Source organism: Acanthopagrus latus, chromosome 6 (genome assembly GCF_904848185.1).
Source record: "Acanthopagrus latus isolate v.2019 chromosome 6, fAcaLat1.1, whole genome shotgun sequence".
NCBI classification, from domain to species: Eukaryota; Metazoa; Chordata; class Actinopteri; order Spariformes; family Sparidae; genus Acanthopagrus; species Acanthopagrus latus.
The window spans coordinates 27,972,137-27,991,291 of NC_051044.1; the positions used below are offsets into that span (position 1 = coordinate 27,972,137).

Consider the following 19,155-nt stretch of genomic DNA (forward strand, 5'->3'; position numbering starts at 1 on the left):
TGTTGCCTGACTTCCCGCCTGGCTCGATCTGCTTTGTGCATATGGATGTGGCTAAAGTCCGCTTCTGTCAAAAATAGACTTGGCATGTATTCTCCGCGGGGCGGAGCAAAGAGCTGCCTCTGGGCCGCTGCTGAAATGTGCTGTGGTGCAGCTGCTGGAAACACGAGCATTATGGAGAATGGCCTCAATCAGCTCTGGCTGTCGTATCGGCCCAGTGGAAATCTGGATGTTACAGTAGCTTCCCCCCATCTACTCTGTTCACCAATTAAGTTGAAAAGGGATTTTGTTTTCACCCCTGACTGTCACTACTGTTACTGCCACAGTCAAACTAAGGTAAAATCCAAAGATAGACCGATGCAGAAGACCTAGTTTGATGCTACCTGACAGAAAGAGATAGAGTTCAAACTAATGATTGTCAAGCATGCACCTATACAGTAGAGTGCCTACAGGACAAACTTAGTAACATTCACCACAGTTATATCTTAGATCAGCAGGGTTTCAGTTCAATATCTGTGTTTCGGGTCAATGTCCGTAAAAAGCAGCATTCCACTGTGGCCATTTCTGCTATATTGTGTGTCATTCTGCCAATTAGGCTGTATTGTTGAGTCATACATGTGTTGTTGGAGCCAAAACAAGAGTAATTGATGGAAACAACCACAACACTATAGAGGGCTATGTACACAGAATACTGTATTCATAGGCTTTGTGCAGCTTATATAATTAGTATTGCAGGATTATAGCGCAGGCATTATTCAGTAAAATTCTGTCTGATCAAGGTACTGTAAACATGACACACTGAAGGTTTTCCGTCACAGTGATGTGTTCAAACAGACTCGGTTCTCGTCTGTTTGATCTCCTAATGCTGATTGAGTGAGCCCATGCACAAATACTGCATTTGGTTGAAGGATTTTGTTGGTTTAACAGCACTGTCGCAAGTAAAAAAAAAAAAAAAAATCAGAATTTTAATGGAATTGAATCATAAACCTATCATACACCGACCTACAGCCTTGTTTACTGAAAGATTATTTCTGCACATTTAAACATTTGCAACCAAACCTCCGCCTGCATTTTCATCAGCGAGAGGAAATTATGTTTATGTCCACAATTTTATATGCTGAAGGAGCAGCCAAAATCTCGGGGTGTTCTGTTGTGTCCTTCCTGCTACAGGCCATCTTTGACTGATTCAATCCTCCTGTTTTTTTTTTAGATTGTTATTCTTACTCTTGATTCTTCGCCGCCTTTTCCATCTCTCTCTGATTTCCTCTTTCTCTTGTCCCTCTCTCCTACAGCTGGCCAAAGGGCTGACTGTGTCTTGGCTGCAGGGGAAAGAGTGAGCAGACTCCACTTACTCGGTGAGTACTCAATCAGTGGAAAACATGCTTGTCTGTTGGGCCTCGTGATTTATTGCATGCTATAAACGACTGCGACCATAGCTGTTTTTCCAGGTAGAGGAGCTGTGGTAGCATACAGTAATCGCCTCTTTCCTGGAATGTGTGCGTGGATACACAAACGTGTGTACTCTGTTCCCAGGTGAGGAGGTAGGTGATTTTGTGCAATGAATATCAGACTTAAAATTAATAATCTAAAATGTGTCATTAGACAGTTATTGAAAATGGCACCAAATCCTGAAGTATGTGGAAGCCCAATTGTTCAAAATTAAGTGTATAGAAAAAGACTTTATGAAAAAATAACCATAAAAATAGATAGTGTATAATTGATTTTTGTGCATAATAACATCTGATCATGTTGATGCTTTATAATAAACCAAGTTCGCACCCCTGGCTAGCTAGTCAGCCAGCTAGATAGGCAGTATGTAGCCTTGCTAAGCCAAATTAATATAGGGATGTCAATTTCTGTGTCAGTGTACTTATTATTATTTACAGCAGCAAACTAATTGATTCAGTATTACTTTAATGTTATTTTATATACATAGCTATAGGAGCTAACAGGCTAAATTAAGTTGCAGTTGAACTTGAATGGAGGAACATGTTACTGGCCCGAAAGGTGAGAGGGTGGAGACAACGACCCGGTCAGGAAATGTGACAAGGCTCATTTTAGAATAATAATTCTCTATTTTAAATAAAACAATGTCCCTTTAATCTGTGTTAATATGATTGAGTGTTGTGTTAATTATGAGTTTCACTAATTTCACAAATTGCCGTTACTGCATTTAGATCTCACACCATGTACACCACGTATTTATAGTAATTAATTAGATATTGAACTTTGAGACTCAATACAGGTCTGTGGTCAGTCAAGTAAAAGAATTATGAAGACAGCATGACAATTTTTAGAAAAGAAGAGCAGACATCAAAAAACAGTATAAACACAAAAGGCCAAACAAGGTACAAACCAAGAGCGAAGTACAGAAAAAAAGCAAAGTTCAAACCAGAGCTAAGTGGAGACACAAAGCCAGGAACAAAATCCAGAACACGTACCGTGGGGACAAAAGGGGAGACGCTGGAGGACACTGAGGAAACAGGCTCAGATGAAGCACGGCAAACCCACAGGAGAAAACGGAACAATCCGTCAAAACAAGAGGGAGCACAAAGACTATACGCCGACACACACACTAATGAGGGGATGAAGTGCAGGTGGTGTGAGGCGGAGAAAGGACAGGTGAGGGAAAGGAGTGGAAAAACACTGGAAGGTGGGAAAACAGAGCAGGTGTAGATGGCAAGAAAACAGGAGGGGAAATGACACAAGAGGAGGAAATAAAAAAAAAAAAGCAAGACATGACACATGAGGGCAAAACACAAAATAACACAAGAAACCATGAACCCAAACCAGAATCATGACAGACAGAAACTCAACTCGGTCTAGACAATACAGTTACAAAGGTAAGTTAGATAGAGCTTAAAAATTCATTAATGGGGACAACTGTTTATTTTCTTCAAGACAGACAATGAAGATGACAGAAAAGAAGCTATTCTGTTGTAGTCAAGACTGTATCCACTCTTAGGACCTAATGTGCAAAAACGCTGTGATGTTCAGATAGAATATACTGGATTTCTTAGGCCATTTTTTAAAATACAACAATAGGTTGCTCCTGTCAGTTAAGGGTTAAGAAGCCAACTGTAAATGACATGGTCTCCAGTTTTAGTCCAACCTGTGACCTTTGTTGCATCTCTCGCTCCTTAAATTCCTCTCATGTTGCTGTCTAACCCCTTAATTCCACCAGATCCCCGTTTGGTCCGTCTCTGATCTGCCACAGCAGCGGAGCTTATAGGTTCCAGTCTAGTCTATGTGTGTACTTGCATATCTACTCCATTGGAGCTCCAGCAGTCAAGACCCTTCTGTAGCAAATATGCAAGGCTTCTGTTTCTCTGTGATGATGCCAGAACAAAAATCTCAAAAAAGAGACAAATCTAAGCACTTCCTGTAATCCTTTGGTCGGGAACAATTCTTGTTGTTGTGTTTATAGCACGACATACGTGGAACTGCGGTCGCACGTGGTTCTGTAATTATCGCGGCAACTCCTCAGTCTCGCAACTCCAGCTGTCTGGCAGTGCCAGCTGGAGTCGGCGGGGGTCGACTGATGACGTGGCATGGAGCAAAACCGTAGCAGAGCAGTCTCCGCAATGTACATGCAACCACTAGAATTCCTAGCTAACAGATGCATACACACCCCCTCTAGATAATGTTGAAAGACTGAGAACACTACATCAACAGATATCATTTTTTCAAATTTAAAATACCTGGTAATTGGTGATAATTTCAGCTGAAAGTGGGCTATTAAAGCTGTAACTTAACACTTCATTAACTTGATTAGGATAAACTGCTGACCCAGGTCTGAAATAGTATGCATTTTGATGAAAAAAAGAAAGAGAGATCAGTTATTCAGACCTAGGCTCTCCTAAAAACTAAAAGCATTCGGAATCTTTGGTGGTCCCTGGTACACCATAGCCTTGAATTTGCTCATCAACCTCCAACCTCCACCTCCATAAAAATACAAAAATGAACTACCCTCTGCATGGACAGTGTAGAGGTGGAATTTTCAAAGACAGAGAGAAGCATGTAAGGAATTAACTGCCCTGTTTGAAGAGCGCCGGCAAGATGCGTCCATCTCCCTCTGATAAAGAGAAATGGACCATTAACAGTTACATGTATATGCATGCAAAGAATACAGCTGCAAACTCAAGTAAAGCAAAAGCCGACAAAAGACAGTTCAGGTTCGTTATGCCTCCTTACCTTAAGCATACTTACGTATTCACCTCACATCTGAGGTCTACCTAGCAATTTCCATGCCCAAACTTCATGTACGGTGTTTGCAGAGCCTGTATTGAACTGACAAGATGTTAGCTTTCAATACACTCCTCCTCCTCCTCCTCTTAGTCAATGTGTAATATGCAGCTGCGCCATGAGTGACAGTTTGCAACACTGCTCAGGCTCCCATGAGGCTGAGTGGATTTAAACTGGACTGTAACCAGAGATCAGGAGGCTTTTCTAGACATCTGCAGCCTGGCACCGTCTCTGATGAAACAAAGCTGTAAACCCAAGACCACACAGAAAAAGATATTCTTTAATATGGGAGTTAGTCAGTTGGACAATTACTAAAATGCGTGTGGCTGGATGTTTTCAGGCTGTTTTAGTGTTCTGGGCCATGGTGATGCGGTGTCAGGCTGATGTCTTCATGGGGCCCCTCTGCGACGCTGAATGCTGCGTTTAGCATGATATGCCAAAAAAAAAAAAGGAAGGGGAAAAAAGCCTTAATTACCTCTCACAAGGCTGCTGAAGTTAATTTCTGTAGTCACGTGCTTAACCAATTACTGTGTGTGTAATGAAGTGGAACATGGCTCAACAGAGTTCACAGGACACCCTCCACCTCCTTTTTCTTCTTAGCCTAGTTTGGCTGCTCCGGAGTGGGAAGCTCATCATCACTAAACATTAAACCAGGCAATACCTCACTCTGGATACATACATTTATCCATGTCAATATCCATTCCTCATTTTATCATTTCTCCGCAGCTATCTCAATATCACGGGCTGGTGAGGGAGGCGGCGGAAAGCACATTATCTATGCCGGGGTGTTACAGTATTAGGGATTATCCCTGACAGATAGTTTCCCTTCCAGGCACCATTAGCTTGGCCTCATCCCATTTGGTATTTCCAACACCTGCGACCACCATCCACTGGGCACAAGAATTATTACCATTGTATTTTTTCTAGGGTATATAAATTAATCATGGGGATCACAAGCAACTACTTTAAATTTCTGGACTGTGACCAAGAAACACATCCTCCCCAAGGAAGCCAAGGACCTATGCATCATTAAAACAGAGTTGTGCCATTTGACAGAGGAACAGTGCCAGCTCCCTCACTTATATACCTTACGGGATTGTGGCTTCTGCATTTCCACACTGTTCATAACAGCGACTGTCTATGGCTAAATGCAATCAGGGTCCTTGAGTCTGACTTTGAATGCTAAACGAACGGGGGAGGGCACGTGTTTTGCGAGCAGACGAAATGAAGTTGATCAGCTTGAAAGTGAAAGTGGACAGCTGACTGCAGTGAACATAAATTAACATCGATCACTGGGCAGAGCACGGATGCTAATGACTGAAGGATACAGGGGTCTTGTTAGACAACCTCCGCAATGGACTCTAATGGCTCCCATATCCCCACAATCCACTAAATACCAATGGCTGCAGCTCCTCACCGGCCACCCTCACTTTGGCAAATGATCTGTATTTGATTCACATGCATGACAGAGTGCTCGCGTATTAATGCAGATGTTACAGTATCACTTTTACTTCCAATTGCGCAATTAGGTCCACCTCGTGTTGTGGCGAGGAGCAAATGCTTCTCATTATAGGCCTCCAAATCGTTTCAGGTCAAATTCGGGCTCAAATTGTGCATGACATAATGTTAAAATCAGTTTGGTCGATATATGAAGAACCTCATACGTTTTCTGTTTATAAGGTAGCTAGTTTTACCTGTCAGTCAAAATCATGAGATCACTTTCAAGATGCAGGTTTTTGGAGTATTTTCATCTGAGTCCAATTTGGCTTGCTCTAAATTCCTCCCGCTCACACGGCGCTCGGCAAGCGCATCTGAATTTTAAATCATATTGATTTGGAATTACTTACAGGCGCCGGCCTATAACATTATTGATCGCAGATAGGCGTTTTGACAAAATGTCTGGAAAACATTTCACATCGATTTAAAGTTCCTCAGATCTCAAAACAAAAGCATTGCATCTAACTGTACAGTAATTGCTGTCCGCGGCTTTGTGTCATTCATTTAACGCCTGTTCATGCAGCCCTATAATCGCCGTATAATTGCCTTTTGACTCTAAAGGAGACTGAAAACAGCAGCCGTCTGAGTAGTTTATTGAAAGGAAGAGGAGAGCATTTCATAGAGCCCCAAAGTCTTCTTTTGTTAGATGGATGGATGGATGGATAAAGTTTCCACATTGGTTTTCTCTCCAGAACAGGCGAATATATCAAACCAGTAGGTCTCATAAGAAGAGACATCAACCAAATTTCCCTTTATTGATCCATCCCTCCATATTTGATTGAGACTCATGACAAGATTGTGGGCAGGATGACAAACAAAAAGGCTGAAGGTTAGAAAAGTGGAAACCAAATCGATAATGATGACTGACAAGATGAAGCCTGGATGATCAGCACTGTGGCCTCTCAGAATAAATAATGGAGAGCTGAATAAATCTGCTTCCCTCCCTACGAAGCCAATGCCTTTTCTCCTGTCTTACTTTCCTTCATGATTAGTTATTCGACTCTTTTGTTACATCAAAAGATTTACTAGAGAAACCGAGACAGAAAAGGACAAAGAAATGGTGTTGTAAAAATGTTATGCTTTAAAACGTGGTGTTTTTTCATGAGAGCTCATAAAAAGTTTTCACGTACGAGAGCCTGTGGCGTTTTTAACATTCATAAGCGTCTGTAGAACGATGGGCCAAAGATAGAGCGTGAGGTGAAAGAAAAATGTGGGTCGCTTATTAACACTGTTTACAGGTGAGGCAGCAGTAGCACAGGCTGCAGACAATTAAGGCACTCCTTCTTTTAGTCAAATCTGATAACAAGGACATGAAACACTTATTTTTACTTTTCAAGGATATGATTACTGCTCATGTCCAAGAATAAACGTCTATGACTGCTTAGAAATCATAGAAAAAGATGCTTGTTATAACTCCAAAGTGCTTAAGTTTTCTTCAGTGTCAAAGAATTCCAATGATACTTGTTAGCACATCCATGGGTGCAGTGCGAACCAGAACTACTAAAAGCTATAAAGTTAGATTTCCATGTTTTTCTTGATTGTAAAGCAGGTGAAGTCAATTTAAATATTGTGAAAGTATCAGAACGCTCCATCCACAGAGAAAGGTTCACTGTAAAAAAACAACAAAACAGGCAGAGTTGATACGGAAACACAGCGGGTGGTGCCTGCTCAGGCCTGTGAGAGCTGACCAATCAGAGTTGACTGGCCTTTTCAGGAAGGGGGCCTTAAAGAGACAGGCACTGAAATGGAGCAGAGGGGGAATAGAGATGCTTCAGCATTGCTGAAAATAATGTGTTTTTGCTAACATTAAAGCATGTAAATCTTTTCTAGTAGACACCCAAAATGATATAAGAATACATAATATAGTATGTAGAAAACAAGCATAATATGGGAACTGTCATCACAGTTGGTGGAAATGCAAATATAGGCTAAATACACAGAGCCCAATTGATTGCAACATTATACTTTGTGTTCACATCCCTAAAAGCATCAAAGGGAACAAACTGCAACAAGTCTTAGACCATGATTGTTCTACGTAAAAGTAGAGCAAAGAATAATAAAGTTACAAAATCCATCAGTATGAACTTTTTTGTTTCTTTATCAGTCTTTTTTTCACATTACTCAGAATGTCCCACCGACATGGTTCTTGTCCCTGGAACACTTTTAAATGAGTGGTATTGTTGGGTTGGGGGATTATTCTGGGATGGGTGGCAGCAGTGTATTGGCTTAATGCAACAGAAATCGTTCGGTGCACAGGATGTAACAACCCCTGTAACAGAACGTCCTGCTCTGGTTTGGGACGGCTGCATAGCAAGATGTCAGGATGTTGATACATGTGTTATACCTGCATCAAAAGATTGTCTGGAGCACTTTGGGGAAAAACAAGCTCAAAACACAAAACTTAAACCAGTAATTAACTTTATACTTTAAAATGAACACCAGCCAACACGGAAGTCCTTTAATCCCTCCTCTTTGAGCTTAGGAGAACTGCAGAGTCGGTTGATAATTCTGCGAGTGACTCCTTTTTTTAACATAAACATAGCTGTATGATCCATCGATAATACAAAAATATCGGTTCCAGACGCTATGAACAGTGAGCTCAGAAATAGCGTCCAAAAATGCGTACGAAAACAGCATGTTACTTGTAATGTTATTTGACAAGACTGGCCGAAAGATAAAGGCTCAGACTCTTAGTTGTAAATCAATGGCAATAGTTCCTGGCATGGTGATCCATAGAAGATGTGCAGTCTGCCGTCTGCATGTTTTGAAGTGGAATCATTTGCCCACAGAAGGATTCTCTCCGCTGCTTCAGTTCAGTTTATCTGTCTGCATTCATTAGCATTCTCTGTGATACATACTGCACGCTTAATAATCACAGAGTTTAGTCGAGTAAACATGTTGTACCAACAGTTAAGAAGGCTTAGCTTTACCTTTGGCAGGATGCTCTGCTCATATGTTGCTGCTGCTGTGAGAATCTTTTCCTTTTACTTTATTTTTTTCTTCCTTGTGCTGCTCCTGGGATCGAAGCTGCAGTATGTATACACTAAATATCAGCTCCCCAGTATCAGCTGCTAGCTGGCCCTTCGGCGTGGCATCTTGGCTCTGCTTATTTGGTTGAATGAATTATTAATGGCTCACCGATTTTCCACAAGTTCCAGCCTGTTTTTTTTTTTTTCTTTCTTTTTCTTGTTTTTTTTTTATCTTGATACGCACAGTACTGCATCTTCTCATCTCCACATCTCCACAACGCTCATTTGCCCTCCTTTTCTTCCAGAGCCAAACGTAGGAGCGTGCGCCCAAGAAATACTCTCCGCTCTCTGGCAACTGGATGGGAAGAAGGAGAATCTTTGACCTTGGAAAATGAAGATGATGTTGCCATGGGAACTGTTAATCCTTCTGTCACTCAAAGGGTGCCTGGCTGGTGAGATGCCAAGACAAGTCCCCTTTCATGACACACCTGATATGCATACGCCTCTCACAGGGAGGCTTTCTCATGCAAGTTTAGGTTATGGCTTTTATCTGAAAGGGCATGATCACGGTCTCAGAAGGGATCATGAATTTAGAAGCTTTTGTATCTGGTATCTGGGAAAAATCCATGACCAGTTTGTAAAAAATGTGCAAAGCATGGCCAAAGCTGTAGATCTTATTTGGTTTTAAAGGGCTTAGTGGAGATTCTCAGGGCAAACAGAACCAGACATTTGAATTTATTGGTGTCGTTTTTTTGTTGTTTAGCGAGATGAAGTTGTCACGGGGTAGAGTGAAACTGCCTCGTGTCATTCTAAAGATTGACTATTATGTTGAAATTCTCGAGCGCTAACTGCAACCAGAGTTCACATTTTCTTTTCAGATCACCTCCTCTGATAAACGCGACGCCCTGTAAGATTTACATTTGCAGAGAGGGAGAGAATTCACTCTCTCTGGTCTTTTTATGTCTCCCTGTTTTATTATGCAATTTCCTTGCTTTATGTCCAACTGCTGCCACTTACATGAAATGTGGCGAGCACTATAAAAATCCACACCAACTCTTTTCTTAACGCTAATTTCTTCTGTACTTAGTTCTCTGCAACACAGATCCCCACAGTGTGCTCCTCTCCACCGGGGGAAAAAGCAGAGGAACGTTCGCTCAGTTCCTTAATACCTGTATGAGCTACAGCTAAGGAGTTAAAGTCTCTCTAAGAACTCTCCTGGTAACCTCTAAAGCTTCGACAACCGAGCTAGGTTTAATGTTGGCAGTCACACTTAATGCATATACTGTATACCGAATGTAAGCCAACCATTTACAAGCCATCAAACAAATATATTTAAATGTATACGGCATGTGGAGTGGGACCTATTATAGTGCTATGCTTCCATATCCATTGATTTAGCATCTCATCTCCAGTCAGCAGTTTTTCTGGGGTTTATCTGTGCGGCCTGCAAGCGCAAGAGAAAGAGAATGAGGGGTTAAGCAAACGGCAGCACATGCTGCACCGTACATACCTGTGCCTGCCATCATGCTCACGTCTGTGCGCATATCCCATGGAAAATGATCAGGTATGATTTGAATGTGCGTTCACGTGTGCCACTGGTCAGAAAAGTTGGTGTGTTTACAAGGCAAGCCCGTTCTTAAGCATGCACGCACACACCACCGGATCATTCCCCAGGTGCAATAGTCCAGCTATTAAAGGTTCATTAATTTGTTTAATTTAAAGGACGTCGCGGCCAGGGTAAAAATGAAGCACCTCCCCTCAGAGGCTGGGGAAACAAGGCCCTTACCTGAGGCAAAGACTCCCACTCTCATTAGGAGGATGATGGTGATGATGTGGGAGGGAGAGCTCTTTGTCCTACTCAAGGTTAGGGACACGTAAATGAAACATATCCTCCTCTCATGCGCACGGAAAGAAAAATGAGCAGCGTGCAGCTCGGCGTATGATACAAGGCGTCATAGCAAAAGCAGGCTGGACACCAGTGTTCCAGTAGCTATTGAAGAAATGTTAGATTTCACGGGAGTAATTAGTGCAACATCAGTTAATTACTCCTGTGTATTGATTGTTTGGCTGGAGCTAACCAAAATAACAAGCTCGACTGAGCAGACACACATGCCCGAACCGCTCGCACATAGACAACAGCTTTGCAGGCTCTCTAATAATTAGATTAAAACCGGAGTAAGGCAACACTCTGATATTACAGCTCTCGTGTAAACACTGTAACTGAGTTATCCGACTTGCATTCAGATTGTAATGACATAGAGCATAATTCAATTAGCCAGCCGGGTTACTTGGCGATCCTTCTAATCACTTTTGACATGTAATATAGCTTGGACCCCTGTCTGTCTTGGTTTAGATGAAGATCAGAGAATGAACTAGATGCTAGGCATGAGATTAAATGAACTGTGGCACATTTAGTTCTCAAACGCGAAACACCTTTGTACATACATAAGTATCAAGTACAGTTATTTATATATACATATATATATACTGTGTAGCAGGAGTATGCCGATAACATATCTGATTAGCAGATTGGTTATTCAGCATTTTTTTGGTTATTGGATTTTGTTTTTAATCTGATTGCTGATGAAAATTAATTAATTTCAAATCAGATAATGTGTCTCTGATGCAGCATCTGCAAAGAAACTAAAGCTATCGAGTTTATGTAGTGGAGGATAAAATGTCAACATTTGCCTCCAAAATGTAGTGTAAGAGATTCTTACGCTCTGTAAGAATGAAGTAGCTCAAAAAAAAACATAGGCTACAAGTATCTTGAATTTGCACTGAAGTACAGCACTTCAGTAAATGTGCTTAGTTATATTCTATCACTAAAAATACACTGTATAAAGTTTTAAGATGGAAGTGTTGATATTTTTATTAATCTCTCCAAAACTAGAGACACAGGAGCAAAAGTGTAACTTATGGGTTAAACACTGTTTTATCTGCTCTAACATAAGCTGCAACCGTTAGCTTGCCCAGCTAACTAGCTTAGGCTACTAACGAGCACTACTCCAAAGGCAAAGTAAAAGTAAATTAGTATTTGATTAATAAAAATGTTAGCTTAGTTAGCACCGCATGATAACAATACCTCCAAGATGATTGTGTTTTACATTTCAATGGTAACTTTTAAATATAAAAAGAGAAGTGGGTGATCAGATTACTTTAAAACTATGTATCATTTTCTGAACTTTCACCTTAATCTTGGCATTTTAACTAATAACATTACTTGTATGTGTGAAGTCGGCAAATCAGAGACTTTAACATAGAATCAGTAAGAGGACACAAGCTGGAGTTCAAAAATCAAAGTCACCACTGGTAAACCAAGCAATCATGCACAGGAGGTCAGTCCGACACACGCAAACAGGCCTGGCAGGGAGTAGGCAAAAATCCAAGAACAGAATAACAAAGCTCAGTCAAAAAACCACAGATACTAACACCAGGGAAGTTGCTGAAAAGGAATGAACACACTGAGAGGAACAAAGACAATCTGGCAGAGGAGCACAGGAGTCGGTGTGGGGTTGGCTGATAGCAAGACCAGGGGCACGTGTGGGGGTGGAAGACACTGAAATGATGGGAGATGTTCTTCTTTTCAAAATCCAACAGGAAATACAACACATACGTACTGTAAACGGCCGGCTCAAGTTACAGCGCGCATGTTAGCCGAGCATTCTGACACTGAATGAGGGAAAGAATGAGACACAGCTTCATGACTCATGTGTTGAAGGCTGCGTAGAGTATGCCGGTTCGTGAGTACGCTACAGGGTTATCTTTAGTTAATTGCTCTCTCATCGCAGTACATTATTTGCCTTGTGACATGTGCACAAGAGGGTTTATTAGAAGCAGCATCCACTCAAAGAGCCATGTTGACAGCTAATTATATGGGTGTAGAGTTTATATACAGCTTTCTGAGCGCTGAGTGATTTATTTTTGCATTTATTTAGTTGTCACTTGCTCTGCACCACTGTACGGCTAATGTGTTTTTCAATACAGAGAACACACGCCACGGTCCCGTCTTCACCCAGGAGCCAAGTGACAGTATTTTCCCACTGAGCACCGATGATAAACAGGTGTTTATTAATTGCAAGGCGAAAGGAAACCCACCTCCACATTATAGGTAAGTGTTTTGGCTACCTACTACAAGGTGAGGCCGCACTGTGCAGCATCAGTGAACGTGTGGTACAAAGTGCTCTGCTGCGCTGTAAATGATGCCGGGCTGTGTGAGTGGCTATATTTGCATTTCAGTGCAGGCACTCATTAGAAGTAGGAAGGTAATTGCAGTCCTAGCAATGTGTGTCCTTGTGGGATGTGTTCTGGACTTTTTCCAAATATTCAGAGGAAATACGAAAGTGAAATTTCCCCCAGCAGTGTTGTAAACCGGGTGTAGATATGAAGTGACCGCTCACAAATAACAGCAAGTGTTGACATTGATAATGAAGATTTTGATTTTTTTTTTTTTTTTCAATTTATCACCAGGTGGAAAGTGGACGGGAAAGAAATAAACACGAGGTCAGATCCAAACTACAGCCTTGTAGAGGGGAACCTGTTGATCAATAATCCTCATGTCATTAACCACGGGGGAGTGTATCAGTGCATCGCCACCAACACATTTGGGACTGTTGTCAGCAGGGATGCTAAGGTCCAATTTGCATGTGAGTACAGTGCCATTTTTCACTCTGCTTTTGTATGCAAAATAATATAATATATTATGCAATAATATGTCATTTTAACATTATCTTGATGTCTTGTTTTTTTATGCATTCCTGTGCCCCTGTGAAAGCACTTTGAATTGCCTAATGTCTGAATGGTGCAATATAAATGAACTTTCCCTGCCTTGCCTTACCTTGCCCGTACACAACTAAAAAGACAAATGGACCTGTCCCTGGTGCACCCAATGTCAGCTGGGAACGGCTCCAGCCCGCCGCGACCCTGCTCAGGATAACGGTTAAAGATTATGGATGAATGGATACATAGACAGTGATTCAGAATATGGTTTTAATGAATCACTATTTTCGTCATCAGGTGTTAATTGGTCTATAAAATAGTGAAAAATGCTGAAGTCCCCAGAGCCCAGATGTCTGATGCCGTCAGACTAATTTAACAAGTAAAGTTCTGTTTATTCAGTGTATTGCAGTCGAGAGGCAGCAAGAGGACTCATAGAAGAACAGCAGCGTATAATTTTATACAATTTCTGCAAAAGAAATTACCTAAATGACTAATTGATTATCAATACTGTTACCAATTAATGTTGTGTCTGTTGATTAAGTAATCAGGCTAGAATTGAACTTAGTAGAGCGCATGCCTCCATCAATACACAACAGTCCCCTTTAATTTAGTCAAACCTGAGCCAATATCCTATATGCCACTGTATAGCAGCTGAAAAACAGACCTTGAGCAACAAATCTTTGTCAAACATTTCATGACAAAATGCCTCAGAGAGCTGAACTGTGTCAGTTCATGCAGTAGTATGAACTTTCATGCCATAGTGCCGTGTTCAGATGCTGGTGCATGCCCACAGTGCCCTCTTAATTTACAAAATTAGTAGCATCAGCCCGCTGAGATGCTAAAAAGAATCCGCTAGCTTGGCTCCAGATTTACAGTCTTGTTTATGCGCTTGCTGGAGAAATGTGTTTTAAGTATACAGCAGTCTCGCACCAGGAAACTGCACCAAGGTTAAATCCTCGGCTGTTTCATTTTCGGTATCTGGATGACTTGCAGTGTGCTCCAGGGGGAGGAGAGGCAAGGTAGAGGCAATGCTATTTACACCCCAATATGTCGGTACCGAGGATGACTGTCTTGCGCAGCCTCCCGTCTGTTCAGAGCCAATAGTCTAAGCCATTATAATACGACCATAACATTTCATCACTTTGTTTGGTGAACGCACAACCACACAGACACATGTTCACGGTTTGTTTGTTTTCCCCAACAGTTAACACGGGGATCATGTAGAACAAAAAAAAAAGTTGTATTCCTAGTATGGTGTCATCGCCAGCCAGACATCATAAAGATTAACAAGTGTTAGGAGGTGGTCCATACTGAAGGCCTCTCTTTTACTCTGGTGACCGTCCGAGGGCAGACAAAATCTGTATCATCTGCAGTCTCTGACCGAAGCAATATTGACATCGTCAAGCCACAATCACAGGGGCTCTGAATACAAACATTTCAATTCCAAATGAACAAACTTGTAAGCGAGCTAAGACAAACAATTGAGCACGACTTTCCCCATGTTCTGTTGGAAACGGATCTTTGACCCTGTCTTTTTTCCCACCCTGCATTAAGAAGCTGTCATCCACAGACATGCCTCCGTCTCCACTCTTACTCCATTACACTCAGTGTATAACTCCGCCCTCAGATTCATTACTGGTGACTGGTGTGATTCCTCTCATCATTGTGTTCTATATGAAAAAGTTAGGTGGGCAACTTTAACTGTGAGACGTGATGGTCATTGGTTTCTGTTTGTCTTTATAAAGCCTTGAAGGGCAACACTCCACCATATATCAGCTCTTTATTGAACTGGCCACAGAGTCACTATTCAACACACGATAGTAATCGTAGAATGCTCCAAGTTCTTCAGGTGAACACTAGATTTGGGGAAAACTACTTTCAGGTCCAGTGCTCCACATGTTTGGAACATTTAACAACGTGCACTTTATACAGTTATACCTATAGGTCAGTTTAAGACTATGATTACAAACTACTCTGCATTTGAATGGAGCTGTTTTGCAGTACATGCTGTCTTGTGTGGTTGTCTAAGGTTTGACTTTCATGCACTTCCTGTTCTATTTGTGTTTTGTTATGTTGCAGTTCTGATCATTTTAATCATTTTTTTTTTCTGTTTTATTTGTATGCTGTCAAATCGCTTCTTATCTGTTATCATTTTTATGTACCCGCTGTGTTTATCCGCACTGTGATTGTGTTCATTTGTTTCTGTTTGTTATCACATTTATGGACCTATTATGTTTAATTTGTGCTCTCGACATCATTGAAAATGGGGGCTTTCCCTCTGTGATTTTTTTTTTTTGTGATTTAAACAAAGGTTGAATTGAAAGTGTTCTCTGCATGTAATAACAGCCACATTCAAGTGAATGAATACAATACAAATTGAAAGAAAAAAAAGACAGCATTTGAACTGCAGGCAGTTATTGTTGTGCATTAGTTCAACTAATTAAACGTGAATTGTATTTCTTCATTCAGCGTTCTTTTTATTAACTGCAAAGAATAAGGTGCATTTTCGTATTGACAAATATGTTTGATTGAATATCGGATTGTGTTGGAAATGTGTTGCCTTTGCATGCCAGTGTGTAGCACCAGTGGAGTACATGAAGGACGGAGGCCTGTTTGCCTTGATTTGGGGGATTTTTAATCAGTCGAGTTCTGATTCGACCTCTTCTGATATTTGCTCAGTGCCACCTGGGACTTGGTTGGTATTTCTAAGACTTTGGGATTGATATGTCTTCCCACTGTTTATTCTCTCAACACAGCACAGGAGCATTTAATTAAAGGTGAAAGTAATCTTTCAAGCCGGAGCGGTGAGGAGCTCTCCGGTGCACCTTCCACCCGATCTCCGGTGCGTGCTGTAATATTAACAGGGGACGCTCGGGTTGGACTTGTAAGCAATGTGAACAGACAGGGAAATATTCTGCCAAATGAAATGCCCCCTCCCTGGATGTCACCTGTCGGTAGAGTTATTTCAGCTGTCAAACCCTGAAAAGTTTTTTTTCTTTTTTTTTCGTATTCAACAGTTCTGCAGAACTTCAGCAGGAAGTCGAGGAACACCGTGTCCGTGAGAGAGGGTCAGGCCGTGGTTCTGCTCTGCGGCCCTCCACCCCATTACGGAGGTACGGCCCTCTGTCTTAACTCTTCTGCATTGTCTGCTGTAGTCTCACACTCCTGCTTGCCTCAGCAATCTTTATTGTTCCTCACTCCGCTGCTTATTATCTCCCTGTAACACCACTGTGTCTCTTTTGTTTTTATACCTTCCCACCTCCCCTGTTTGCTGCTCTTCTTTTCCAACTGACACACTGTTTTCCCCTCACTTCTCCTTATCTGTCAGCCAGGGAACTTTTTATGACCAGCCACCGCTCCACCTGCCCAGGCCCGTGCCGTCACATCTGTAGTTCATAGCCTCGCGCTTCCTAACCTTGAGCTCACTTTTCTCGCCCATATGATCTGTGAGCATGCTGCCGTCTATAAAGTCTCCAGAGCTCCACTTCCCCAACTGTCATTTTTTTTTTTTTTTTTCTTGATGTGGGCAGGTTATCTTTGGGTAATAAAGGCTGCCGGTGGCTGCTGCGGCCGGGGGAGCGTTTATCCCGTGGCGCAGCTGCGAGTCGGCTCATGTGTCTGTGTGCTGCTGATTAGCAGACCCTCAAAGTGGTCCGCACTCCTGCAGCCATTCGATGCCCACCAGCGCAATTTCACGCCAGCGTACCAGCCTTTCTCTGCTCTCTGTTGCCAGCTGAATCCCGCGGCCCCGTGGGATTCCACACTTTAGCAATTTGCCCTCCAGCCTTCCTCCCCTCCCTCCCCCCTTTTAAAGCCTCCATCTCTTTATTTTTTCCTCTTAAACAGAGCATAGTCACACATTTGATGGGATTTGCACAACACGATAATGCGAGCTTGAGGTGTTTAGAATTGAAAAATGGTACAGAAAGGGCCTTTCTTATCGCCACAGCGTTGAAATCATCTCAAAGTGTTTTTTTTTTTTACTGTAATGCTTGTTGATGCACCACTTGAGGAGGACAGTACAGTGGCACACCTTATTAAAAGATGAATCGTCTGAGGCGTCTTTGAGCAATCAGTAGGTAAGTGGTCCAAAAGGAGCCGTGCTGTGAGTCAAACTCTGTCAGAGGACATGAGATTATGTGCCTGCAAGTCCTCTGTTGCTGTGAGACTGCAGCGCTTAAACAGACCCAGTCTCTGATCGTCCCTAATCATGAAAGGTCTGTCAGTTTCTGCCCTGACTTTCCCTGTAATGATTTTAATTCACTGTTTTCCCTCAAGGAAGCGAGAGGGACTTTTTACCGTCTGCCCAGTCAGAAGGGCTGACTGCAGAATGTCATGTGTCTGATACAGGAGGGCTGCACTAATAGCCGAGTTCACCCTGCAGTCCCTGCAGACATCTCTCCCCCCCCCTTTCTCTCTCGTCATGCTTAAAGCAGGAACACTGACACTCTCGTGATTCCTTTCCTCTATTTATTTAGACGCGAGTCCTCCTCGCTAATCCTGGTGACAAGGAGATCGACCAAAAATAGAAGTTTCCTGTCAAAAACTATCCAGGCTGTGATACAGTAAGCAAATTGGGAACTAATAAGCATGTGTGATCTTGCATTTGAACATCTGTCGGGAATTGCTTGATTTTATTGTGATACTGCGTAGGCACTAAAAGGATAAGGCAAGGTTTTCTTATTGTTTTTGCTGCAGTTAACAAATCACACCAGAAGAATAAAATTCATACTGTCAAACTGGGCATTCAGACGGAAAACTGCCCTGTAATAAATAAGCATACGGGGCCGATTGGATGAAATGAAAAATTTAAAGGCTTGTAAGATTCCAAAACACTGCGCAGCTGTTTATGATTCGAGACTGAGTGCTTGGAGTCAGCCGGTACTGACCTTTACAGCGCACCAGCACATTTACATTTTATTCACTGGCTTGCCGTGACTTTTGTCGTGCACCCAGTCCCGCCGGCCCTCCTCACAATCTGCCGGGACTTCTTTTCTGCCCCCTCCATGTCGAACCAGGGACACACAGGAGACAGAAGCACCACAAAGCACCAGTGCTCCACACTAAGCATTTGGTCCCCATGACCAACTGCAGCCCGGCCGGCTCGCATGAGCATCAGCATCTGATCTACTTTCTGCTCTCACCCCAAGAATGTGGCATGAAAGCACAGGGATGATCTGTTAGAAGTAGTGCCACTTGTGTTTTTGTGTATTTATTTCTTAGAGTAACCCCTCCCAGCAGATCATCAGATCACACAGCCCCCTTTCAGCTTCAAGAGCAATGTTCCTCTTATCCAGCAGACATAACGTTGCGTGTAGTTGTGCCTCTGAACAGCCAGGCAGACGACCCCTCCACCCCAGACACCAGCATGTGAGTTAGGAGACTACCGACGCTTTTTTTCTCCAACAATTGTGTTACAATCGTGAGCTAAACAGCCAAATGACCTCGTTCATATTGTAATCTACTACAGATGAGCTCTTGTCGGATTGCTGCAAGTGCTGATTCAGGTCCTGCCCCCACAAAGGATGACCCGGCTTTTTTTAGCCAGAGCTCCAAGTGTCGACACGCCCGCTGAGCAACAGCAGGTCCAGCTCAAAGGAATGAGTGGGCTGCAACCTGTCACAAAGTGCTGTCTGTCTGAATTCGACCTTATTCCATCCCTCAACACTCTGCTACTAATATACGCCATCTGTGACACCCAGTCTCAAGGCATTCCTACCGAACACAC

At 42.4% G+C, this 19,155-nt stretch overlaps 1 protein-coding gene across 7 annotated transcripts in view; it reads left to right on the plus strand.

The window, feature by feature from the left end:
- Positions 1-19,155, plus strand: part of LOC119021875 (contactin-4) — a 122,230-nt gene that overhangs the window by 60,944 nt on the left and 42,131 nt on the right. For 5 of the 7 annotated variants that reach the window (XM_037102445.1, XM_037102449.1, XM_037102444.1 and 2 more), the window contains 5 exons: positions 1,290-1,352; positions 9,014-9,160; positions 12,696-12,819; positions 13,179-13,354; positions 16,445-16,540. In XM_037102445.1, coding sequence (XP_036958340.1) covers positions 9,100-9,160; positions 12,696-12,819; positions 13,179-13,354; positions 16,445-16,540 — 457 coding nt within the window. In that variant the 5' untranslated portion in view covers positions 1,290-1,352; positions 9,014-9,099. Of the gene's footprint in view, positions 1-1,289; positions 1,353-1,433; positions 1,539-9,013; positions 9,161-12,695; positions 12,820-13,178; positions 13,355-16,444; positions 16,541-19,155 lie in introns of all 7 variants that reach the window. The other 2 variants (XM_037102446.1, XM_037102447.1) reach the window with 2 other exon arrangements.